The following is a 26,884-nucleotide window of genomic DNA, read 5'->3' on the forward strand; positions in this document are numbered from 1 at the left end:
TTGTTTGGAGTGCTGTGTCAGTCCTTTTAGAATGAATATTTACTGATAATTTGCTCACCCCCTTGTCATCCAAGATGTTCATGTCTTCCTTCTTCAGCCAAAAAAAAAAAAGTTTTTTGAGGAAAACATTCCAGGATTTTTTTTTTTGAAGGTTTCAATGCAGCTTCAAGGCACTCTACACGATTCCAGCCGAGGAATAAGGAGCTTATGTAGTGTTACAATTGGTCGTTTTCTAAGAAAAATATAAATTGATATACTTTAAAAAAAAAAAAAAAAAAAAAAAAATTTAAATGCTACCTAGGCTGGTTTTAGCTGGTCAGCAGGCTGGTTTTAGAGGGGTTTTTGGCCACTGGGAGACCAGCTAAAACCAACTACTTCAAGCATAAACCAGCTAAGACCAGCCTAGGCTGGTTTTAGCTGTTTTTTCAGCAGGGTTGCATTTTTTTAAATGCAGCTTCGAAGGGCTCTACACGATCCCAGCTGAGGAATAAGGGTCTTATTTAGTAAAACAGCTGGTCATTTTCTAAGAAAAAAATCAAATGTATATACTTTTTAACCACAAATGCTCGTCTTAAAGGATAACTATTGCCAAAATGCAACCTGGGCCTTTTTTTTTTTTTTTTTTTTTTTTTTTTTACAGTAAACGAGACAAATTTATATCTAAAAGCATAATTACGACAAACGAGCCGTTTTTGAGATTGACCGTGATTTCGTTTTGTGGTCAATGGCCGGTGAATGGGAGTACTAGGGGCATAACTTTGAGCGCATCAAAATCGATATTTTTACAACACTAAGAAGGCTCGACACACCATGAAACTTTGCTCGAAGTATCGCCTGGGTCTCTACACATGAACTCCAGCATTGAGAACATTGTGTACACAGAGTTTACTAAAAAGAAAGGGTTTGAACAACTCACTTACACTGTTTGAGTCTCCGCTCGCGGCTGTCTTGCCAGTCAAGAAGTGTGGATCTCTTCTTAGTGTTGTAAAAATATCGATTTTGATGCGCTCAAATTTATGCCCCTAGTACTCCCATCCACCGGCCATTGACCACAAAACGAAATCACGGTCAATCTCTAAAACGGCTTGTTTGTCGTAATTATGCTTTTAGATAGAAGTTTGTCTCGTTTACAATAAGAAAAACAGCCCAGGTTGTATTTTGGCAACAGTTATCCTTTAAGCATTACACACTGCAAAGAAAAAGAAAAAAAAAGGCTTATCTTACTTAGTATTTTTGTCTTGTTTTTAGTCCAAATACAAAAAAAATAAAAAAATCTTACATTTAGATGTATTTACTACATTTGCAAAAATTACATTAAGTCAATTATTTAGTCTTGTTTCCACGGGGGGGAAAATTAATTGTAGTGCATTGTTTTATTGCATTGCATTGCAAGTAATGAGAATTCCGTGGAAAATGCACTTAATTTTTATCATTATAATGCAAAAAGTTTTAATGGTCCTAAAATAGGCTTCATTTCTCCCTGCATTAAGAAATGTGTAGGACTATTTTATGGCATTGCATTGCATTGCTTTGCATTAAAGTAATAAGAATTCAGTGGGAAAATGTGCTTCATTTTTATGATAATATTGCAAAAAGTTGTAATTATTCTAAAATATTCTTAATTTCTTCCTGCATTAAGAAATGTGTTGGACTGTTTTATTTTATTTTATTTTATTTTATTTGTATACAAATTATTAAATTAGGATGTATTTACAAAGTAAAAAAATAACATGAGATATTAGTCTTGTTTCCAGGGGCAAAAAAAATAAAAAATAAATTGCATTGCATTGTTTCATTGCATTGCATTTCTTTCGATTAAAGTAATGAGAATTCTGTGAAAAATGCACTTAATTTTTATGATAATAATGCAAAAGGTTGTAATGGTCCTAAAATAGGCTTCATTTCGTCCTGCATTAATAGTTTTATTGCAAGTTTGAAGTTGGAGAAGACAAGAGTTTTTTGCCCTACCCTACCTTTTTTGACCAAAGTACACAGCCGAAGAACCAACCACACGGTTAGTTAACCATACACTGAAAAAAATGATTCATTGAATTTCCTACATTTTTTAAGGTAAGTGGTTGCAATCAATTTATTTTAGCTGCATTTAAGTAATGAACATTTTGAAAGTTAGTCCACAAAATGTATTTAAATGTAGCTTAAATAAATTGATTGCAACCACTTACCAATGATTTTTTTTTTTTTTCAGTTTGTTTTGTTTTGTTTTGTTTTTTAAGAAAATGACCAATCGTTTGTTAGACACAATCTTTATTCCTCAGCTGGGATTGTGTAGAGTTCTTTGAAGCTGAGTGAATTCACTCAATGGTCTTCTCGCTAATTTCAAACAAATACTACTAGTAGCTACTCCTAAAATCTGTATGAATTATTGAAAATATAATAACATTAATGAATCATAATAAGTATAATTATACAATATAGCATCAAATATGTGACCCAGGACCACAAAACCAGTCTTAAGTAGCAGGGTATATTCATAGCAATAGCCAAAAATACATTGTATGGTTCAAAATTATCGATTTTTATGCCAAAATCATTAGGATATTAAGTGAGGATAAAGATATTTAGTAAATTTCCTATCGTAAATGTATCAAAACTTAATTTTGGATTAGTAATGTGCATTGCTAAGAACTTCGTTTGTACAACTTTTTCAGTATTTTTTGATTTTTTGGCACCCTCAGATTTTCAAATACTTGTATCTCTAGCAAATATTGTCCTATCCTAAGAAACCACATATCAATGGAAATCATATTTATTTCAGATGATGTATAAACCGTTTTTCTGACTGGTTTTGTGGTCCGGGGTCACATATATCATATATCACATATGTGACCCTGGACCACAAAACCAGTCTTAAGTCGCTGGGGTATATTTGTAGCAATAGCCAAAAATACATTGCATGGGTTAAAATTATTGATTTTTCTTTTATGCCAAAAATCATTAGGAAATTAAGTAAAGATCATGTTCCATAAAGATTTTTTGTAAAATTCCTACTGTAAATGTAACAAAATGTAATTTTTGATTAGTAATATGCATTGTTAAGAACCTAATTTGGACAACTTTAAAGGTGATTTTCTCAGGATTTTGATTTTTTTGCACCCTCAGATTCCAGATTTTCAAATAGATGTATCTCGGCCAAATATTGTCCTATCATAGCAAACCATACATCAATAGAAAGCTTATTTACTGAGCTTTCATATTATATATACATCTCAGTTTTGTAAAATTTAACCTTATGACTGGTTTTGTGGTCCAGGGTCACATATATGTATTAGTGGTAAAGACGACCGTTACTTAATCGGTGAATTTTGCTTCACTGTGATTGGTCCATCCGGCTTGTGTGCTGAGAAAAGTAACAGCTACCAAGTGACAAAGCTCTTCTACTTTAGCAGTGCGCTGAACAATAATAATGTAGTACATCTTAAAGTAAAAGCAAACATATTGAATTTAAATAGATAAATATAAGAAGTATTATTTAGACCCAGCGTATCTGCCAATTCTACAGTCGTTTAAATGATATATAACTAAGATTTCTCATCCCGTGCGGCAGGTGGCAGTAAAACCCAATCCCTTAAACACTGAAACATAGTTGTCTACGAGGAACAACGGCGGATGTGTTCATCCTAAATCTGACAACAAACAGTAAGTTCGGCGTTTTAACAGACTGTTTTAGTAACAATCATTTTTACATGAAACAAAAAAGGCTACGATTTATATCTTCTTGTAACTGGTTTGTTTTGTTAGCGTATGTGTGTGATTTATGTATGATATTTCAACACTGCAAGACAGTGACACATCAGCTCCGAAACGCTCGCGTTAAAATCAAAACCTGCTGTTATTTTTGCACCTTTTTTTAATTGTATTGCGTTTCTGTACGAATCACAGTCATGCTATAGCATATGGTGTTGTTTCTCCTCAGTTAGCTCGGGATCATGTCCGCGGATCTGGATCTTTCTCCTCCTGAGGTTCCTGAAGCCACTTTGTTCGAGAGTCTCCTGCGTTATGGATTATTTCTAGGGGCGATTTTTCAGCTCATCTGTATTTTAGCAATAATCATACCCACATCTAAGAGCCACGAACAGGTGAGGATCACAAACAGTGTCACGGACATCTGGAATATCTCATTTCGATGGGTAAAATGACTCAAATATAGAATTAGACCTTTATGAAATAATTACACCACGCACTATTATTATATTTGCATGTCTGAAATGCTTTTATAGCAGGATTTGATGGTAATAATTTTTGGGGGCATGCTTTGACACTAATATAAACTACCATTATTTTAGAAAATTTAAACACAATTTTTTATGGGTTTTAAAGGAGTCTCTTCTGCTAAAAAAAAACAAAACAGCAACAGCAGTACAATTTTGAAATATTTTTTACTATTTAAATATATATATAAATGTAATTTATTCCTGTGATTTCAAAGCTGAATTTTTAGCATCATGATCCTTCAGAAATCATTCTAATATTCTGATTTGCTGCTCAAAAAATTACTATTATTGAAAACAGCTGAGTAGAATCTTTTCAGTTTTCTTTGATGAATAAAAAGAAATCTTTTGAAACATTATAAATGTCTTTATCATCACTTTTGATTAATTTAAAGCATCCTTGCTAAATAAAAAATACTGACTCCAAGCTTTTGAATGGTGTAGTGTATAATGTTACAAAAGCTTTTTATTTTAGATAAATGCTGATCTTTTGATCTTTTTATTCATCAAAGAATCCTGAAACAATGTGCTCAACTGTTTTAAATATTAATAATAATACATGTTTTTTGAGCTGCAAATCAGCATATTAGAATGTTTTCTGAAGGTTCATGTGACACTGAAGACTGGAGTAATGATGCTGAAAATTCATCTTTATATCACAGAAATAAATTAGATTTTAAAATGTATTCAAATAGAAAGCAGTTATTTCATAATTTTACCATTTTTGCTGTACTTTAGATCAAAAAAATGCAGGCTTGGTGAGCAGAAGAGACTTATTTTAAAAACATTAAAAATCGTATTTTTGACTGGTCCTTTTTAAGCAAGACACTACAGATAAAACCATTGTTTTTTTTATGCACTGGTCGATTTTGAGATTTTGGGCTATTTGGTTTCTATAACTTGTCTTCAGACTAGTAGAGAGAAAACATCTAAAACACACATTTAAGTCTTTCTTTTATCACTCTTTATCTATTTGTGCCTATAGATTTCCATTACTGTACATATCTTTCAAGCGATTTTCTCAAAGTGAGTTTGCATCTCCACTTTAGCAGCACTTACAAACACCAAACTTTACTGTTTTATTCTTGTTTGTATTCTGAAGGTTTTCACAGTATTTTCTGATTTATATCTCAAAGCCCGTCTGCAAAAACCTTTAAAGTCACAAAATGAAACGTGAATTAGAACCTGTCTTTATCCAGCGTCTAGATTCCTGTTTTTTTTTAATGCATGCAAATTAGTGCATATTTAATTAGATAATTGCTCACTTGCATAATTAACATTTCAGAAAATCTGTGATGCTCTAATTAATCAGCTGGGGAAATATGGTCAGATCTATTGGTTAAATGTAGTGTCTTGAAAATTTAAATGAGTTTATTCTGTTGTGTTTCCTAACTCTAGGTGGAGACACCGGAGCCGGCTGACGCTCGCACCTCTGAGCAAAACCGAAAGCCAAAGGGACCCGTTCAACAAATCCGACAGAAACTGAAAAAGGAGAGCAAGAAGAAGAGATAGAGAGTGTGTGTGTGTGTGAGAGTGTGAACAGCGATGATGGAATCACTTACAGCATTAAAGGATGTGGTTTGAACAAGATATTGTTCAGCTCAGCCATGAGATCATCTGCTTTGTTTGGATCTTGCCATGTCTTTCAAAACAGTGCTTTTGTCACATTATGGATGTCATTGTTTTTTTGAGTAATCTTTACTGTTTTTTTATAGCTTTTTCAAGTACATTCATCTGAATAAACTGATGACCATTTAATCAGCTTGTTTCTTTCTAGTATTTTTAGTACTAATATAATCCAAACCTAATCCATGCAAGATATTTACGAAAAAAATAATCGTAAAATATATTGTATTCCGAAAGATATGTTCTTTCCTTTTCTTAATATTATTCTTAAGTTTTTTTTTTCTTTGATTACATTGTCAAAATTATCAATTTTTTTTGTGTGCCAAAAATCATTAGGATATTAAGATCATGTTCCATGAAGATATGTAAATTTCATACCATAAATATATCAAAGCTTAATTTTTGATTAGTAATATGCATTGCTAAGTACTTCATTTGGACAACTTTAAAGGCGAATTTCTCAATATTTAGATTTTTTTTTGCACCATCAGATTCCAGATTTTCATACATCAGTGAAAAGCTAATTTATTCAGATCAGTATAAATCTAATTTTTTTTAAAAAAAATGACTAGTTTTGTGGTCCAAGGTCACACATAAATATTATCACTAAAAGATTTTACCTTTATAAGCAGGTAAAATCTCTTATATTACAGATAATTGCCAGTCAATAAGCTCACTTATGGCATGCTACTTAAAAAATATTTAAAAAAGTTATAAATTTGATGTTCTTAAAGCCCCGGTCAGACTACACGATTTTTTTGTCGGTTACGACAGTCACTGTGTCAGACTATGCGATTTTGACAGGTTAAAATCTTGTCGTGTCGTGGGTACCAAACATGTCACACTACAGGACGCTTAGCGACCAATCATTGCATGACGTCTACGACAAGTCGCACTCTACTTCCGTAAACTACCGGTGACAGCAACATTGCCCGAAGTTGCCCTGTAGATGGGCGACATTTGACTCTTGAGTGTGTGGGGGGGGGGGGTGTAAGCATTAAAATAGTGCCCTACTGTATTGCAGGCAGCACATCAAAGCTGCACTTCAGCCTGGGCAGATGGGCCCTGACTTTTTTTAGGCTTCTCCTTATTTTAATAATTTAGACATCCATCAATTATGGTGAAGAAAAAAATTCCGCGCTGGTGGAAACAACACGAAACTGATGAGACACTAAGGTGAAACACTGTTGGTGAATAGGGTAAAAAACTAATAGTTATGACCTTACTTACCCAGTTGATTGATTACATTGATAATTGTAAACATTTTTTGTATTACAAGTTTTCTAAAATGTTAAGTTTAAATATGCAGATGAGACATTACTGAAATATGCATTAAATTGCATACAGTTCTAGTACAAAAATCTAAACACTTGATGGAGTCAGTTTCAGAATTCGTGTTTTTACTTATTAGAGTCATGTTTTTACAGAGAGGATTTTGGTAGAAAATACATTTTTGGTGGAATAAAATGTATTAAATCAAGCAAATGATATATAAATAAATCCCTCTGTAAAAACCTTCAGGATATGGACAGGAATAACAATGACAAGTTTGGTGTGTGTAAGTGCTACTAAAGTGGAGATTTATGAGAAAAAACTCATTTTGAGAAAACAGCCTTTAAAAATATGCTTTGTAATTGAAATCTATTGACACAAATAGATAAAGTGCTATAAAAGAAAAATCTTTTGGATGTTTTCCTTCCACTAGTTTGAAAAAACACTTCCTGAAAAACCAAAAAGCCCAAAATCTCAAACTTGAAAGGAGCATGAAAAAAAAAAAAAAAAGTGTTTTTGCCTTAAGGGTTTTGAAAATGTAATGTTGATCTTGCAACTTTTTTAACATAATATTTTCAAGAATCTACCCTTTACTGTTAATGGAGTTCTTGGAACAATTGTAAATATGTCAAATGCAAAATGTTTTGCTTTTCACACCTTTCCAACTGGCAGAGTCTCTGTCTATGTCAGAAAACAATTTAATGGCTTTTGTTTATGAAATGTTAGCAACAGTATTTTAAAATATTAAGGACTCAACTATTTAAATGACTGAATCAGCTGTAGACAATCTACACTCTTAAAAAAAAAAGTGATTTAAAAGGTTCTTCACAGCGATGCCATAGATGAACCATTTTTGGTTCCACAAAGAACCATTCAGTCAAAGATTCTTTAAAGAACCCTCTCTTTCTTACCTTTTTATAATCTGAAGAACCTTCTTTGCCACAAGGAAAGGTTCTTCAGATGTTAAAGGTTCTTTATGGAACCATTTAAACAAAAAAGGTTCTTCTATGGCATCGTGAAGCACCTTTATTTTTAAGAGTGTAGTACATGTAAACTATTAGCTACTAACTAATCGCCATCCGCTTTTATTATCTTAAAAATTAGTAAAAACAAACCAAAATGTTTGGTTACATAAGTTTCAACTTATTACATTTGAAAACAAAAATCCACTTTAAAACATTTTATTTGAAATGCACAGTGATAAATATGTCTTACAAGGTCAATTTTTGATAAAAACATGATTTGAGAAAATAGGCATTTATATATATATATAAACAACAGTAAAGCACACTGATATAATGTCTTAACATGATCTTACTGGTCATCTTTTTGTGTACAAATCATAGATATGAAAAACTAGCCTTTTAAATAGATAGCAATGCCAAGGCGTCTTCATCTTGCGGGAGGATGGCCATTTCTCTTCCTCGACTGACATCAGAGATGATTTTTATGAACAAGGTCCTGTCTTATAATAGCATTCACTGCAAGGGAAAATGAAAACAAAATCATTCGTTTACATGGTTTCTGCCAGACATTTTGAGGCTTTAAAAAGGCCTTAAACCAAAGCAGAAAGTCTTACGCCCATAAAGCCATGCCATTAAATGTTGCAATCAAGATCCATTTAGACGAGATACACTACCAGTCAAAAGTTTTTGAACAGTAAGATTTTTAATGTTTTTTTTAAACATTTTTGCTCACCAAGCCTGCATTTATTTGATCCAAAGCACAACAAAAACAGTAAAAAATGTGATTTTTTTTTATTATTTGAAATAACTGTTTTGTATTTGAATATATATTTCAAAATGTAATTTTTTCCCTGTGATTTCAAAGCTGAATTACTCCAGTAAAACAATTATTATTATTATATTGAAAACAGCCGAGTAGAATTTTGTTAGGTTTCTTAGGCTGTTAATTTTCCTTGAATCTTTCTATTCATCAACAAATCCTACAAAAATATACTCAACTGTTTTAAATATTGATAATAATACTAATAAATATTTCTTGAACAGCAAATCAGCATATTAGAATGATTTCTGAAGGATCATGTGACACTGAAGACTGGAGTAACGATGCTGAAAATACAGCTTTGATCACAGGAATAAATTACATTTTAAAATATGTTTAAATAGAAAACAGTTATTTTAAATAGTAAAAAAAAAAAAATTCAAATTTAAAATGTTACTGTTTTTGCTGTACTTTGGATCAAATAAATGCAGGTTTGGTAAGCAGAAAAGACTTCTTTAAAAGTGTATGAAATCTTGTTTTTTGAGAAACCAAACAAAACAAGTGAGTATTTATTTATTTATTTTTAAGCCCACTGAAAGTTTAAATCATACACTTCATTTTGACCAATTTCACAGAAAGCAAGACTTCATTTGTCGTTTTGCTGTTTAAGCAAATGCATCTTAATTTAAGAATGTTTCGACATTTGCACTGGAAAATAAGACAGAAAATACTGAAGAAGAACTACTTTTTTTGCAGTGTGATCATCAGAAGGTACGGTAGGTCATTTCAATATTCCAGTGATTTTGGTGAGACTGGTTTTAAGTCGTATTTTTAAACTTTTACTAATTTTTTGCTAATACAACTCATTTTTTTTAAATTTAGAATTTTACATTTCTAAATTGACATTTAGAAAACATACTGACATATAGTGTTGCTTTAATTTATTGTAGAATTAATTCATTTTAAAATGTTCTTTACTTGATCTTAAGAAGTCTTACGTGTGCATTACTATTATTATTGCTCAGCAACTGACTCCATCAAATAAAAGACAAAGTATTACATGTCAGTTCCAGACATGAATGAATATACACTGCCGCTCAAAAGTTTGGGATCAGTAAGATTTTTAATGTATTTTAAATACATTTCTAATACTCATCAAGGCTGCGTTTATTTGATTAAAAATACAGAAAAAAAAATTATTATGTGAAATATTATTATGATGTAAAACAACGTTCTTAATATACATTAAAATGTGATTTATTCCTGTGGTCAAAGCTGAATTTTTCAGCATAATTACGTCTTCAGTGTCACATAATACTTTAGAAATCATTCTAATATGCTGATTTATTGTCAATGTTGGAATTTTTTTGGAACCTGTGATTTTTTCCCCCAGGATTCTTTAAAGAATAAAAAGTAAAAAGAACAGCATTTATTTAAAACTGAATTTTTTTCTAACAATATACACTACTGTTCAAAAGTTTGGGGTCAGTAATTTTTTATTCTTTCTTTTTTCGAAAGAAATTAATACTTTTATTCAGCAAAGATGTGTTTAATTGATAAAAAGCCATAGCAGAGACTTCTATTGTTAGAAAAGATTTTGGAATAAATGCTTTGCATCACAGAAAAAAAATATTTTAATGTATCTTAAAATAGAAACCATTATTTTTGTTTGTATTTTTGATCAAATAAATGCAGTCTTGCTGCAACAAATGATAAATATGAAATTATTATAAATATAAAATTTTATACACTACCAGTCAAATGTTTTTGAACAGGAAGATTTCTTCTGCTCACCAAGCCTGCATTTATTTGATCCAAAGTACAGCAAAAACAGTAAAATTTTAAAATATTTTTACTATTTAAAATAACTGTTTTCTATTTAAATACATTTTAAAATGTTATTTATTCCTGTGATCAAAGCTACATTTTCAGCATCATTACTCCAGTCTAATATGAGGATTTGCTGCTCAAGAAACATTTTTCATTCATAATGTTACAAAATATTTATATTCAGATAAATGCTGTTCTTTTTAACTTTTTATTCATCAAAGAATCCTGAAAAAGTTTCACAAGTTCAAAAAAAAATTTGGTAGCACACCTGTTGCCATCATTGATAATAAAAGTAATAAATCAGTATTTTAGAATGACTTCTGAAGGATCATGTGACACTGAAGACCGGAGTAATAGCTGATGAAAATTCAGCTTTGCATCACAGAATTAGTTTTTTTTGTTAATGTATATTAAAATAAAAACCAGTATTTTATATTGTAAAAACATTTTGCTGTATTATAGTTTGCATTTTTGAGCAAATATGCAGTCTTGATGAGCATAAGAGACAACTTTTAAGCAGTAGTGTGTGTGTTTATTAAGTGATCAATCGCACCATTTTCACCTGCTTTATCATTAAACTTACTAACAAGATTGAACAGAATTTTATGGTGCATCATGATCACAGATGAGCTGAAATGCACGTCAGTCACTGCAGTCTGCGCCACAAAGAGCCAGCAGTGCACGAATCATCCAGTAGCTGACAGCAGAGAGTCTGAGCCGCTCACCGCGACCCTCTCAGTCTGTATTTGGTTACGCTTCCTGTTGTTCTGCTGAAGTTAGTGGGCTAAAAATGGAAAGTTTTCCGTCTAAAATTAGATTAGGGGACACGAGGGGTAGCGTTTACAGGTATAATCAGCCTGAAATAGAAGCTGAAGCGGGGGTGTGGTTCTTTGTAAAGCCCACGCAGCATCCGCAAATACAAACACATCTACATCTGTGGTCTAATATTATATTAAAATAAGGCTCACGATATTAACAATACCAGACTTTATGTGAATGGAAACGTGTTTGGTTTAGTTGGTGTTTGCATGCTTTCCTGAGAGATCAATAGTGTGTCCTGTTTGTCCCTGCTGTGTGTGTGTTTTAGGTCTGTTCGAGCTCAATATTTAACAGGCTGTGGCAGAACTGAAGCACTGACCCATATACAGCCGCCTGATAACAGCGGCATACATTAAACACTCATCCGACAACTACTGCACACACTTCAAATCATCTGAAACAACTGGTAATCATGTTATAATTTGGTAGTATATTAACTGATAAACTATAAAACAAATCTAATAATTAAAATTAAAAAGGTTTCCTAAAATTAAGGTGTCTAAAATGTAGTTTTTTCCCCATATACATGTATGTACATTTATAAACTAAAAATCAAAGAAATTGAATAAACTAAGAATCTTACTAAAAATTTAAATTTAAATATTTAAAATAATACTTAATAATCAAATATTCAAAATAAGATTTAAAAACAAACAAACAAACAAAAAAATATATATAGTTAAAAAAATAATAATAATAAAAAAAAAAAAAATATATATATATATATACACACACACACACACATACACAGTGTTGGGGAAAGTTACTTTTGAAAGTAATGTGTTACAATATTGAGTTACTCTCTAAAAAGTAACTAATTGCGTTACTTAGTTACTTTTTATGTAAAGTAATGTGTTACATTTCTTTTGCGTTACTTTTTAAATCTGGGCAGGGCTTCCTTGTTTGTTTTTAATATAAAAAGTTCTATTTTTGGCAAATGTAAAAGCCTTTTTACAGCAAAAGCCTCAGGCTTAGAGAAAAGTACATTCACGTCTGTACAGTAGACCACAGAAGAAAAAATGTCAACTCTTCAGCAATAAAAAAAAAAAAAAAAGGAAAACAAATGTTAGATTATCTTGAGCAATTTTTGCTTATTATTATGAATGACTTGGATCATCGAAGGTCTGCAGCAAAGACATTGGTTAATAAAATGGGATTAAATACATATTTGTATTATTTAACATATTTAATTATTGCAGGTTGGCGTTGAATTTCACTGTTTTTATTTATTTTGTGGAATACTGTATCTGTTTTTTTAGTGAGTGAGATGAATTACTGCATGTTCATTTATTCTAGAACTAAAGTAACATCTTACTCACAATTTATCTTAACATGTGGACAGGAGAGCTTTTAATCAATAAATGGGGGAAAAAGTAACTGGTGTTACTTATTTGAAAAAGTAACTCAGATATTTTCTTGTCAATTAAAAAGTAATGCGTTACTTGTTACTTGGAAAAAGTAATATATAACAGTTGTGTTGCTTAATATTTTTTTTAGAACCTGTGATATTTTTTCAGGATTCTTTGATGAATAAAAAAGTAAAAAGAGCAGAATTTATTTAAAACAGAAATCTTTTCTAACAATATACACTAAGCTTGGGGTCAGTATTTTTATTTTCTTTTTTCAAAAGAGATTACTACTTTTGTTCAGCAAAGATGTGTTAAATTAATTAAAAGCTATAGCAAAGACTTCTGTTGTTAGAAAAGATTTCTATTTTGAGTAAATTCTGTTCTTTTCAACTTGTTATTCATCAAAGAATCCAGGAAAAAGTATCACAGGTTCCAAAAAAATATTTGGCAGCACAACTGTTTTCAACATTGAGAATTCTAATAATAAATCAGTATATAAGAATGATTTCTGAAGGATCATGTGACACTAAAGACCAGAGTAATGGCTGATGAAAATTCAGCTTTGCATCACAGGAAAAATATATATATTTTTAAAAATATGAAACATAAAAAATATGTATCTTAAAATAGAAACAATAATTTTGTTTTATTTTTTGTATTTGTGATCAAATAAACAGTCTTGCTGCGATAAACAATAAATATGAAATTATTATAAGTATTGTAAATATGAAAAGATTATAAACTACCAGTCAAAAGTTTTTGAACAGTATTTTTAATTTTTTAATTTTACTCTTCTGCTCACCAAGCCTGCATTTATTTGATCCAAAATACAGCAATATATATAATATGTATATAACAATAGCGAAGTAGAACTATAAAAAATAAAAAAAAATATTAAAGACTGTTCAAAACTCCTGTGTTGTGGTTTGTTGCCAAGGCGTTGCTATTCATGTGCAGTGTTTTTTTAAGTATGTATGCAGTTGCTAGTGTGTTCTGAGTGGTTGCCAGGATTATTTGCTATAGTCCTTGGTTGCTATAGTGTTAAGTGTTTTAGCATGTTGCTATGCAAACCTTTGATTTGAAGCAAAGTACCTAAAAGACTGTCTATTTACAGATTTAAATGAATTTAAGAACTACAGTCCCATGCACTACAAATGACAATCTAATTAAAAATGTCAAAAGCTTTTGATGAAGATTTTTTAATTATTACATTTTTTAAGAAGTCTCTGCTCACCAAACCTGCATTTATTTGATCCAAAACACAGCAAAATTAGTAATATTGTGAAATATTTTTACTATTTAAAATAACTGCTTTCTATGTAAATATATTTAAAAATGTAATTTATTCCTGTGATTTCGAAGCTGAATTTTAGCATCATTACTCCAGTCTTCAGTGTCACATGATCCTTCAGAAATCATTCGTTCTAATATTCTAATTTGCTGCTCAAGAAACATTTAATATTATTTTTTATAAAAAAATCTAATAAAAAACTGACTCCAAGTTTTTGAATGGTATAGTGTATAATGTTACAAAAGCTCTTTATTTCAGATAAAATAGTGATTTTGTATCTTTCAAAGAATCAAAGAATCCTGAAAAAAAGTACTGTTTTAAATATTGAAAATAATAAAAAATAATCATCATAATAATCATCACAATAATAATAAATGTTTGTTGAACAGCAAATCAGCATATTAAAATGATCTCTGAAGGACCATGTGACACTGAAGACTGGAGTAATGATGCTGAAAATTCATAATGTTGCCATTATGTGAATAATATGCAATCAAAAAAGTAACTATAATCTGATTAGCATTTAAAAATGCATTATAATTCCGAGTAAATTTTTGTAATCTGATCACATAATCCAGATTGCATGTAATCATTTACTACCCAGCACTTTCAAGCATATATACTGAATGGTAAGCGTACAAACCATCATCCAGATAGGCCTGATCCAGGTTCTCCTGCTTGATGGTGACTCTCACAGGACTGACGTTTCTCTGGTGCTGCACGGGCAGGTACGTTTGCTGATGGCTGCGGGCCGGCGGGGATCTCCCTGTGGTTGGGGACGCCCTCGAGCCATACGCCTTCTGATGGGCCGCAGCGGAGCACAGCTCTGAGATATCGAGGGTGGGAAACAGTGAGGCGGCTGTTTGGATGCTGTCACCTGCTATGGTGTGCTGATAGGTGTTCGGCACATATGTAGACACAGAGGTCGCGTGAGCTGCCGCGTGAGCCGGAGAGCTGGCGAGAACTCCTGGCACCGTGTGATCCAGCGAGTAGCGGATGGGTGCGTGTTGTGGGGCAGCAGGGTACATGCAGTGAGCTCGCTGATACGACGGGCCGGTCGGCATCATGCAACCATCCGCAAGATGGCGAGACGGAGGAGAGATGCCCACGATGGGACGCTCAGCACGGCCAAACTGTGCGTACTGGTATTCTTCAAGCGGCTCTGTTTTAATTTGTGGCACTGGAGAGAAAATAGATCAGTTTTAAAACAAAACATGGGGGTATCTGTGACCCTGGACCACAAAACCAGTCATAAGTAGCACGGGTATATTTGTAGCAATAGCAGGGGTCTACAGTGCAACTATTATACTCAGATTTTCAACTGAAAACTACTGCACCATGTGCGACTTTTGTTTGCGCTGAAGGGAGCTCCAAAGGTTTCTATGTGTTTTTGCAACTTTAAGTAATGTATCACAGACAAACAAATTGTAGAGAGTAAGGCTGCTTGATTATGGCAGAAATCATAATCATGATTATTTTGGTCAACCATTATTACTATTAACTCACCAAAGTATTTAAAAGTAAAAAAACATGCATTTTTAGGTTAGACTTTAAATTTTGATGTTAAATCCACTATTGTATTGTATATAAATATTCTACAGACACAGTATACACAGTATTAAAGGTGCCATAGAATGGAAAACTGTATTTACCTTGGCATAGCTGAATAATAACAGTTCTGTACATGGACGTGTCATACCTTGAGTCTCAAACACGATCATTTCTTCCTTCCTATATAAATCTGGTGTTTGCAAAAGACCACTGAAAAATAGGCTAATCCTAACATAACACAGACTATGGCATTATAGTCGCAATCATTAATAATCACGCCCCCAACATTTGCATAGCCCAATCATCAGAAGTTCTGCAGGTAGGCTATTGTGAAAAAAACAAAACAAAGCAAGGACAACAGCGGAAATGGCAGATCACGGGAATAAATGTTATGTTCCAGGTTGTGCAGGGATGGGTTGGTGTCTGTACTCAGAAAGGCAAGGAAAACAAATAAGGCGTTCTAATAAAATAAGGCGAGCCACTAGAGGGACACAGTTAACTTCTTGCTAGCAGTAGCCTGTTACATTGCAGTACATAAGATTTCACTTACCACATAAACAGAGTAAGGAGAGATGACTGCGCAGGCAATGGTGAATGATTTATAGATCCTTAGCATCACTAACAAGCATCTAAACTTGTAAAATATGTGGTAAGTACTGCCGCTGTAGTATAAAGTTACACAGAGCAGGTACAATTGCAAATCTCAAAAGTCAAAAGTAAAATGATTGTGCATTCGAAACGGCAATTTCAATGCTCCGAATATTAATAGCGGCCTGGGCTCTGTGATTAAATATATATTTTCCTCCATGTGCGAGCTACTGAAATGAGCCGCTCTGTGAAACAGCCAATCAGAGTAGAGCTCATCATTTTTATTCTTGAACCTTACAAATAAGGTAATAACAGAGCATTTCATTCTAGGGACAAATCCTAGGGTTGTAAATGGACCTGTCAAACGTTTCTGGAGAATTTTTGCCCTTTCCTATGCCATATATCTTCTATGTAGATATCAGAGAACAATGCAAAATATTGTATCAATGCATTCTATGGCACCTTTAAGTTAACTGTAATTAAATTACAGAAAAAACATACATGAATGAGAAGGTGTGTCCAAACTTTTGGTCTGTACTGTATATTTTTCTGTTTATTAACAGTTTTTACTCTACATTTGTGCAGTTTTCAGTGGGTTAGTGATATTTTTTAAATATATATAAATTAATAAATAAATATTTTTTAAATGGGTTTTTATACAAAAACTGCTTTTTTATGTAAATTTACTTTATAAAAGACCCACATTTCTAACTTTAATTCATGGGGATAACATGGATAATTTCACATGGTTTAGTCTAAGATTTTTGCCCATCTTTTGGAAAATCCAGTTTTAAAAGTAAAAAAAAACAACTACAAATAACTTTTACCAGTAGGTGGCTGCAGAGCTCCACTATTTGCTATTTGCTATTTGCCCACCTGAAAGATATTTTTTCACAAGTTTTTTCAGTTGAATTCATATCTACAGTACAGACTAAAAGTTTGGACACACCTGAATGAGAAGGTGTCCAAACTTTTGGTCTGTGCTGTACATCAATGGAAAGCGTATTTATTCAGCTTTCAGATGATGTATAAATCTCAATTTCAAAAAATGTAACTTATGACTGGTTTTGTGGTCCATGGTCACATTTGTTTATAAAATGACTGAAGGTTTTACCTGAGAGGGGTGTGAAGGTGAAGTTTTGAGGCTGGCTGCATTTCTTCTTCCCGTTCAGCACATGAAATTTGACTTTGACCGGGTGGTAAATGTTGGGGTTTCGATATGGAGGGATTTCCAAGTAGAGCAGGTTCTGATAAAAACACATTAAAGCGTACATTAAACTTTTGCACAGCTTTGCTTAAGGCTGTGTATTACAAATAGTCTGAAGTACTTACAGACGTGCATTTGTCTCTGTAAACCTTCGCCTCAGCCTCCCATATCTGTAGGTCAGCTGAAAAAATGAAAGTATTTTCAATGCTGAAAAAAGCATTAAATAATATTTCAAACATAAGATGAATAACATGTTTTATGAATAACACAATCAGCCTTTTAAAATAATTTCTGAAGGATCATGTGACACTGAAGACTGGAGTAATGATGCTGAAAATTACAGTTAAAGTAAAAAGTTTACAGATATACAAATAAGAGGGATTGTACAAAATGCATGTTATTTTTTTTTTGCAGTACTGATCTGAATAAGATATTTTACATAAAAATATGTTAACATAGTACAAAAGAAAAAAATAATAGTTGAATTTATAAAAATGCCTCAAAAGTTTACATGCACTTGATTCTTAATACTGTTTTGTTACCTGAATGATCCACAGCTGTGTTTTTTTGTTTAGTGATAGTTGTTCATGAGTCCCTTGTTTGTCCTCAACAGTTAAACTGCCTCCTGTTCTTCAGTAAAATCCTTCAGGTCCCACAAATTCTTTGGTTTTTCATCATTTTTGTGTATTTGTACCCTCTCCAACAATGACTGGATGATTTTGAGATTTATCTTTTCACACTGAGAACAACTGAGGGACTCATATGCAACTATTACAGAAGGTTCAAACACTCACTGATGCTCCAGAAGGAAAAAACATGCATTAATAGCTGGGGTAAAAACTTTTTGAATCTGAAGATCAGGGTAAATTTACTTATTTTGTCTTCTGGGGAAAATGTACACATCTTTATTCTGTTCAAAAGTTTTCAGTTTTCAAAAGTTTGCTCTTAATGCATGTTCAGTGAGTGTTCATCAGCCTTCTGTAATAGTTGCATATGAGTCCATCAGTTGTCCTCAGTGTGAAAAGATGGTTCTCAAAATCACACAGTCATCATTAGAGGGTTCAAATTCACAAAGATGCTGGAAAACCAAAGAATTTGTGGGACCTGAAGGATTTTTCTGAAGAACAGCAGGCAGTTTAACTGTTCAAGACAAACAAAGGATTCATGAACAACTATCACTAAACAAACAAACAAAACAAAAAAACTAAAAATGCAGCTGTGGATCATTCAGGTAACAAAACAGTTTTAGGCATCAAGTGTATGTAAACTTTTGAAAAGAGTCATTTTTATAAATTCAACTATTTTTTTCCCTTGTGGACTATATGTAAACGTCTTTTATGTGAAATATCTTATTCAGTGATAAATAAAAAATAACATGCATTTTATACGATCCCTCTTATTTTGGTAAAATAATTGACATTTTGCAGATTCCGCAATTATTTAAAATTGTAATAATATTTCACAGTATTACTGATTTACTGTATTTTTGATCACATAAATGCAGCCAAGGTGAGCGATTTCTTTCAAAAAACATCAAAAATATCCTACTGACCCCAATCTTTTAAGTGGGTAGTGTACTTTTTTTAAACTTGGAACTAATTTACATCCGTCCACAAACACACGCCCATGTGCATTCTCACTATTTAATGTTGCAAGCCACAACAAATATCTTCTACATGAGCAACAGAGAGAAAGTTTTCATGCATAGTGGATGAAACTCCCACTCTCCTGCTGTGTTACTTCTGCTCTGCAACCCTCACGTTAAGTACAGGAAAGGAAAGAGACTCTGTGCTTGTAGATGCTATCTGTGCAGCGCATAACCACATCCTCTCGCACCGCACTGCACACCTAAATGGAAAGTGCAGCTAAAACTTTGCTTGCGTCAGAAAGTGTAGGCAGTCTCTATAGGATGTCAGTGTGAGTCATGGCTGATATATGCTATTGTCCTCAAGTTCTGTGACACTGAGATTTCACTCGGCCTCTGCTGGACGCTGCCATTAAAACATTCTTGATGTTTAAACTTTAATATTTAAAACTAATCTTGCTACCCTTATGTAGACTCTTAAACTTTAATAATATGACGTTATTAAAGTTGCATGCATAATAATTATAAAATAATGAGTTTATAGAGTTTAGCATGCAATTAGACATAACAGCGCCCCAAAAGTATTTAATATCAACTATCAGTAAACATAGGTTTTTGATATAGAATTAATGTCTAAATGTTCTGTATAGTGCGTAGGTGTTGGTTCTGAGGTTTCTGACGTCTTTAAACACTGACAGACAAACTGGCGGCTATGTAGACGTGTGTGTGTTTATGCAAGCTTTGCAAGGCTTATCTTTTTTTTCACTTGTGTTGTTGCAAAGGTTGGCCAAACCATACTGCAGTCTACCATGCAACCCAGAGCCTGGACCACCATTTTCAGCATATGCAAAGCATATCAATACGACTTCAAACAAATCGTATGCTAATTTTCTGCACAGATGGCTGATAGCGCCTGGAGAAGTCAAATATTAAAAGAGTTATATGTCGATGGCCAGAGCTGTTAACACACTGCAGCACAAAATCAGAAGCTGAGGATCGACTTTCACACTTTGTCAGCTTTTTTGAGAGTTATTCATTCCTGCAAAGTGAGATTAACATCTTGCTATCTGAATTTACACCTTAACTGATTAGTTTTTACTGAAACTGTAAACATAAGGTTGAAGGATGTTCGTCTTTCAGCCTAATGAGTCACATCAGAGAGACAGAGTATTTGAACACATAAAACATTATTGCATTAGATTACAAAAAGTATATTTTGTTAGTTCATCATATGACAACATTCACACATTTTTAAGTGTGTCCGAATAAATTTTCCAGCCACTGATGACCTCTCTTTGCTCTCTAGACACCCACATTAGCCACTGAAATACACATTGGTTTACCATTGCACTTATAATCAAAGCCATTCCTGTCACTGCAGAGTTTTACTCACCATGCATTTTCTCAAAGAAGATGACTTTGGACTCTGAGGTGAAGTTCTGGCCCCGAAGGATCATCTGTAGTCCGCCCAGAACCGAACAGTGGTCCAGGTCCTGACATTCTACTGCTGGATGCTCGTGAGCGGACCTTTGAGCTGTACAAGATGCATTTAATATACAAAATATGATATTTGAACATTCTGATTTCATCAGCATGATGACTGTGCATGATTGGCCAAATAACAAGTGCACAGTTACAAAACCTACAGATTTTTTTGAAAATACTAAATACTATAAAAAAAGGTAAAACACTATAATTAAATATAATACACATATTATAACTGGGTTAACAATTTATGAATTCTATACAAAAAAAAAGGATTTTATACATGCAAAAAACATACATGGTTAAAATAGTGAGTTTGAAATAAACAAGTTTCAATGCATACAGCATTCAATAGCCTGCGAGGCCACTTGGAGAGAGATCCACTGGCCGCCGGGTTGAGGAACGTGGACACGGAAGACCAGTCTCACTCGTGTGTTTTTCCGCCCCACATCCGTCTCTCCTTTCTTCAGCTCGATGTCGGCATTTCTCAGTTTCAGGATACCAGCGCAGTCAACTCTAAAAATGTGAAAGAACATCTAGAATGCAAATCATGGTTCTTTCATCACGTCCTGTTTCTGTTTTATTAATCTCTGGCTTTTTAATAGTCTTAGAATGGAAGCAGGGAATGTTTATACACTATCCCACTGTTTAACAGACGAGGCTAGGCCTAGACTAAAATGTAAGTCTGAGCTGTTTCAACTGAAAGAAACTTGCACTGGCTGAATTAAAAATATATCGGTGCCTTTGTTGGTCTCAAAATGCACACCAGTAATGTTTTTTTCTAAGCACTTCTATAAAAATTAATCCTGGCCATAATACATGCATGTTATCTGCAACGGTATGTTATAATCTATTTAATGGCTTCAGCCACATTTAAACAACTATATGTGACCCTGGACCACAAAACCAGTCATAGGTATTAATTTTTTTAAATTCTGAATTCACAAATCAGGGTGCAAAAAATCTAAATATTGAGAAAATTGCCTTTAAAGTAGTCCAAATAAAATTCTTAGCAATGCATATTACTAAACAAAAGTTTTGATATATTTACAGTAGGAAATTTACAAAATATAACATGAAACATGATCTTTACTTAATATCCTAATGATTTTTGGCATAAAAGAAACAACGATAATTTTAACCCATACAATGTGTTTTTGGCTACTGCTAGAAATATATCTGTGCTACGTAAGACTCAAGGTTTTGTGGTCCACAGTCACATATAATATAAAACTCCATGATGCAAAAAATAATGAAATAATTTGAAGGATAAAATTCACACAAATTATCCAAATTTACAATTAAAACCACTGCTGGATTTTTGCAATTGTATATTTGACTCAAAACCTCATAGCTAGACTAAGTTGTCACATTTTTACCCGATGTGATTTCATTATATTCTTACACAGCTCTCATGTTCTCCTTGGGTTCCAGTGGCACCTCTAGGACCTTGGTTCCACACAGCGTTCGTTCCTGACTGTTGGTGGTGACGGTCTTGCCGGTGATGCGATGGACCTGGTAGAAAGCGTGAGGTCTGAGGTTCCTGTCGTCAGCCGTGCCGATGAAGACTTGTAGAGCCAGCGGCTCCGTCCCGGTGTACCCTCGCAACTGAGACAGAAAACCACAGTTTATCTCTGTACATGCCTCACACTATACCAACAAAGCGTGAACTAGCATTTGAAGATAAACTCTAAATAAAAAAGTGTGATTGTGGTTGTATTTCAAAAAGTGCCAGTGTTTTGGTGATTTTTAGTGGATGTATGAAGTCATTTATCTTCATTCTCAACAGTAATGATGCCAACACTTTGTGAGATATGCATACTAGCTGAGTGAAAGGTTTAGTCAGTGTAGATGATTTGACATATTGTCTCAGCGATAGCAATGACAAAAACACGGATCCTCATTTCCCTAAATGTGGACACAGCACTTCGCGCCGTAACAGGGAAATAACGTCACCACAATCATTGCATTATCTCTCCCTCTCTATCTCCCTGCTTGTTTCTCTTATCAAGCTTTTTACGGACAGTCGCCTCAGTTTCGCCGACACACTTTCAAATCGCTTTCACAAGTGTTTGCGCACATTTTCACACGCAGCGATTCTCGAGAATTGTTATATTCGCTCCCCACGCATCCTTACAAAACCATACAAAACCAACCGCCCTCCGCCCTCCCACGGCTTTGACTTTTCTTCTAAATACACAGCATTGTCCTCGATTTACCTGAACGACAGGATGGCCTCCGGCAGACGCTTTGACGGCTCCTCGGCTGCCCTCCGTCTCGTAGTGGGCCCGGTGGTGTTGTCTGGGTTGAACGTCTATACTGAGCTCATAATGCTCAGTGCTGCTGGGAAGAGCCCAGTCCAACGCAGGCAAGGCGGCCATCGGCATACTAAAAGATGAGATACGGTTCAGTCACAATAACCATCAGATCACTTGTTTGATAACACTTCTTCATTGGCAACCTTGAACATCCATGTAAGCTTTCAAATGCAGAAAAGGTTCTTCATACACTCTTAAAAATAAAGGTTTGAAAAGGGTGTTTTTGCAGTGGTGCCATAGAAGAACCATTTATGGTTCCCCAGAGAACATTTAAAAAAATCTAAAGAACCTTTTCCGACTATAAAGAACCGTTTCTGCATTTGAAAGGTTCCATGAATGTTCAAGGTTCTTCATCGAACCATCAATGCCAATAAAGAACCTTTATTTTTAAGAGTGAAGTGGATTTTTAAAACGTTCTTAAAAATCGTACTTTTAAGAATTGTTCACTGAAAGGTTCTTTGGGGAACCAAAAATGGTTCTTCAATGGCATCACAGCAAACAAACCCTTTGGGAACCTTTTTTTTTTAAAGAGTGTAATTAACAGGTTCTGGGAATAAAAATCCATAGGGGCCACATAATGAAACTATTCTGGTTCACTCTGAAAATCTTGTGTTTTTATTGCTCATAGGTTGCTCTTTCACAGCTCAGGAGACTTATGTGAGCGTTAATCTCATCTCAGATGTTTCCTAAACTATATTAGAAGAAATAAAAATAGACATGTTGTAAAACCAGCTAAGCACAAAGCTATAAAAATGGCTTAGATCATTTACTATTGAGATGATTTGATGAGAAATGTTTAAGTTCACATGGTATCTTGGTACTAGATTCTAGAAAAGACATGTGAGATTGAGGCCTTTTGAAGTCTACAATGAATCTCATCGTTGCCAGGAGAAATGACAGATGTATTGAGAGATCTCATCTTTGTTTTTTTCCTGTGGGTTGTGGTGCTGGTTATAATTAGTTGCTTGTGCTTACCTCATTTTTACAGTTTTAAAAATAAAGGTTCCCCTTTTGTAGCATAAAGAACAGTTAACAAACCTTTTGTGCAATGCCATATTTCTAGATATGGTAAAGGTTCTTTATGGAACCGTTGATACAAATAAAGAACCTTAATTTTTGAGTGTTAGTGGATAAAGGCTGTTAAATGAACAATGGCAATGTTAAATGGCTGTTAAATGAATTTCAAGGCTGTTACTTTATCACTAGGCGGATTAATTGATCGATTACATCATACCTACAAACCCCTGCAAGAGCCTGACTGGACCAGTTGGCAGGCATGAAATAGCGCGACTCCATTGTGAATTCTTTTTTCGCTTCCGTCATAGTTGGGAACATGCCCGCCTGGCTATCCGTGTACACAGAATACTCTAGATTAGGTCGGACGATCTTAGTAGGGACTGGTTTAGCCAAGCTGTTACTGAGGTTGCTCATGGAATCCTCCAAGTCTGCCAGAGCATAGAACTCGGCAGGCTCTTCTCGGCCAAAACGCGGGCTTTGAGATCTCTGGGTCTCGTACTCGGCGTAAGTGCGCTTCCCCTGCGGAGAAGCCGAGCGGGAACGTGGAGAGGTGGGACGGCGGTCCAGGACGGTGTCTTCTGTGATGCTGGTGCGAGGAGACGTGTTGGGAGAACCCGCTTGGATGGCCTGCAACATCGGACAAAGGACGGCTTCGGTCACCCCGGCTGGAATTCCTTCACCAACTCCGGGAGAGATGCAGGGAGAATAGCCATCTGAGTGCCAGCTAGTAGAAGACGTGCTACTAGCTGGACTGAGGCATTGGCCCCTACTATCCCTGTAGGGGATGTCAAGCATGGGCCGAGTGATGTTCACAGGGTTGGTGGGGACATGGTCATGCTGGTAGAGGTCAGGACAGGTGATTTCAATTCTCGGGCCGTTGCCTTGAAGCGCTCCGGGGTGGCTGGCAAGCAAGGAGGAGTGTCCAAAAGCCTGTCTAAGGTTAGATTGCCCATAGGTGAGAAGGTCATCGGTGGGGTGACGATGGGAAAGCTGGCATACAGACTCCTCACCATACAGATGAACGTTTGGGGAAGTCTGATTGGCAACGTGGCTGGAGGGGATGCCAGCATCATCAACTATAAACAAATGGGAAAACATATTAATAGCCCTTTCAATACATTTTTACCTGTGTATACATAGTATTACACTGTTGTTTAAAAGTTTGGGATCAGTAAGTTTCTTATAGAAGTTTCTTGGTGTATTTATTTGATCAAAAATCCAGAAAAAAAAACTGTAATATTATGAAATATTATTTCTATCTAAAACAATTGTTTTCTATGTCAAAATATTTTAAAATGTAATATATTCCTGTGATGCAAAGCTGAATTTTCAGCATCATTACTCCAGTGTTCAGTATCATAAAGTTATTTATTATCAATGATGAAAACAGTATTTTGTTGGAACTTCTTTAAGAAATATAAAGTTAAAAAGCATTTAGTTAAAACAGCATTTATTTAAAATAGAAATATTTGAAACAAAATAAACTACCATGTGGTGAGTAAATTTTTATTCTTTATTTTAATTTTTTTTAAGAAAAAAAATAAATTACAGTTGGTGAACAGAAGAGACTTCTTTAAAAAGCATTAAAAATGACAGTGTATATATTTATAGTGGTTCAGTTTAATTATAAATTATTTATTATATTGTTTAATATGTAAATCAAACAAGGATTACTGGAGGTTACAGGAGTTTTTTTTTTAGAATTTATAGTTTTAACTCAAAAATTGCTGACAAAAATAAATTAAAGCAATTAAAAAGTATTTAATAATTAAAAAATAATACTTTTATTCAACAAGGATCTGTTAAATTGATAAAAAGTGACAGCAAAGTCTTATATTGTTAGAAAAGATATCCGTTTTCATCAAAGAATCCAAAAGGTTCCAAATATTTTGATAAAAGTAATACATCAGCATATTAGAATGATTTCTGAAGGATAATACGCCACTAAAGACTGGAGTAATGATGCTGAAAATTCAGCTTTGCATCACAGGAATAAATTATATTTTAAAACATAATAAAATAGAAAACCACTATTTTAAATTGCAATAATATTTCAGCTTTTTTCTGTATTTTTAATCAAGCAACTGCAGCCTTGATGAGCATAACATTCTTTAAAAACAAAAAAAATCTTACTGATCCCAAACTTTTGAACAGTAGTACATAATCAACCGGATGTTTATAGAAAGTTTCCTGTAAATACCTAGGCTCCAATACTAGAGAACTAAACGGTTAGCTGCACTGAAAGTTTCCACAACACCTTTGGTTTCACATAATGTGTGTAACCTACATTTAAACCCAAGCTATGCATCTCCAACTCTGCAAAGCCAAATAGCACCAATACCATGATAATGCAAATGAAATAGTAGGGTAATAGCATTTTATCCTTTGACTAAATTGAATTATCATGCACATACCATAGTATGTGTTAGTAACAATGCAGTAACGTTACCATGGTATGATAAAGTATCACTAGGAGTTTTCTATTTGTAAGGTAAACGATTAATTCTTTCACAATTATTTATTTAGTATGAAATTAAAACATGGTAAATCATAAGAGGACAGAAAAAAACACTTGTTATGGTAGAAGAGGGTGTGAAAAGTTTTACAATTATGATTAATAACTAGTAATATCCACTAACCTTGGTCATCTGGAGGCAAGTCAGGTTGGTTGTACAGGAAAAGTAATGGAAAGTCCAGTTCTTCTTGACCATCGATATTTTCGTATAAATTATTCATTGGACAAGTTTTCAAGCTAACGTTACCTCAGTGAAACTTATTTTAAAAGTCAGAGAGAAATGGAAAAGTACAATTAATCGATCCCAGGATAATTTTCCACGAAATAAAAACAGTTATCGATAGTTTCTAAGGCAACGGAACGAAGTGTCACTCAGCGCGCTCCCGCTCTACTGATGATTCGATGGCGTTTGAGAGCGCGAGAGATGCTGAGCAGCTTCCTGTTTGAAAAGAAACTCCCTCACAATCCTCTGCGTGT

The 26,884-nt window shown here is 33.8% G+C and overlaps 2 protein-coding genes across 3 annotated transcripts; one reads left to right on the forward strand and one right to left on the reverse strand.

Annotated features, from left to right (window-relative positions):
- The first annotated feature begins 3,603 nt into the window (after positions 1-3,603).
- manbal (mannosidase beta like) lies at positions 3,604-5,987 on the forward strand. Of its 2 annotated transcripts, none has more exons than XM_073852486.1 (3): positions 3,604-3,657; positions 3,935-4,097; positions 5,628-5,987. In XM_073852486.1, the coding sequence occupies exons 2-3, from the start codon at positions 3,948-3,950 to the stop codon at positions 5,739-5,741; spliced, it is 264 nt and encodes an 87-aa protein (XP_073708587.1). In that variant the 5' UTR covers positions 3,604-3,657; positions 3,935-3,947; the 3' UTR covers positions 5,742-5,987. The 2 variants fall into 2 exon arrangements, with proteins under 2 accessions (XP_073708587.1, XP_073708588.1); XM_073852487.1 differs by having other exon boundaries at positions 3,939-4,097.
- A 2,317-nt stretch (positions 5,988-8,304) lies between these two features.
- nfatc2b (nuclear factor of activated T cells 2b) lies at positions 8,305-26,787 on the reverse strand. Its single transcript, XM_073852181.1, has 10 exons — positions 26,532-26,787; positions 24,110-24,968; positions 22,777-22,945; positions 21,963-22,165; positions 20,901-21,073; positions 20,466-20,606; positions 17,613-17,668; positions 17,395-17,527; positions 14,785-15,321; positions 8,305-8,608 (listed from the first exon to the last, which is right to left on the reverse strand). The coding sequence occupies exons 1-10, from the start codon at positions 26,626-26,628 to the stop codon at positions 8,562-8,564; spliced, it is 2,415 nt and encodes an 804-aa protein (XP_073708282.1). The 5' UTR covers positions 26,629-26,787; the 3' UTR covers positions 8,305-8,561.
- Positions 26,788-26,884: the final 97 nt, after the last annotated feature.

Source organism: Garra rufa, chromosome 12 (genome assembly GCF_049309525.1).
Source record: "Garra rufa chromosome 12, GarRuf1.0, whole genome shotgun sequence".
Taxonomy (NCBI): Eukaryota; Metazoa; Chordata; class Actinopteri; order Cypriniformes; family Cyprinidae; genus Garra; species Garra rufa.

What these genes read in the sequence shown, in the direction of transcription:
- manbal (XM_073852486.1), top strand. Translation starts at nt 3,948, where the DNA reads ATGTCCGCGGATCTGGATCTTTCTCCTCCTGAGGTTCCTGAAGCCACT. An exon ending in CATCTAAGAGCCACGAACAG is followed by an intron (nt 4,098 to 5,627) that starts GTGAGGATCACA and finishes TCCTAACTCTAG; the next exon opens with GTGGAGACACCGGAGCCGGC.
- nfatc2b (XM_073852181.1), bottom strand. Translation starts at nt 26,628, where the DNA reads ATGAATAATTTATACGAAAATATCGATGGTCAAGAAGAACTGGACTTT. An exon ending in CTTGCCTCCAGATGACCAAG is followed by an intron (nt 24,969 to 26,531) that starts GTTAGTGGATAT and finishes ATTTGTTTATAG; the next exon opens with TTGATGATGCTGGCATCCCC. An exon ending in ACAGAGACAAATGCACGTCT is followed by an intron (nt 17,528 to 17,612) that starts GTAAGTACTTCA and finishes TGTTTTTATCAG; the next exon opens with AACCTGCTCTACTTGGAAAT.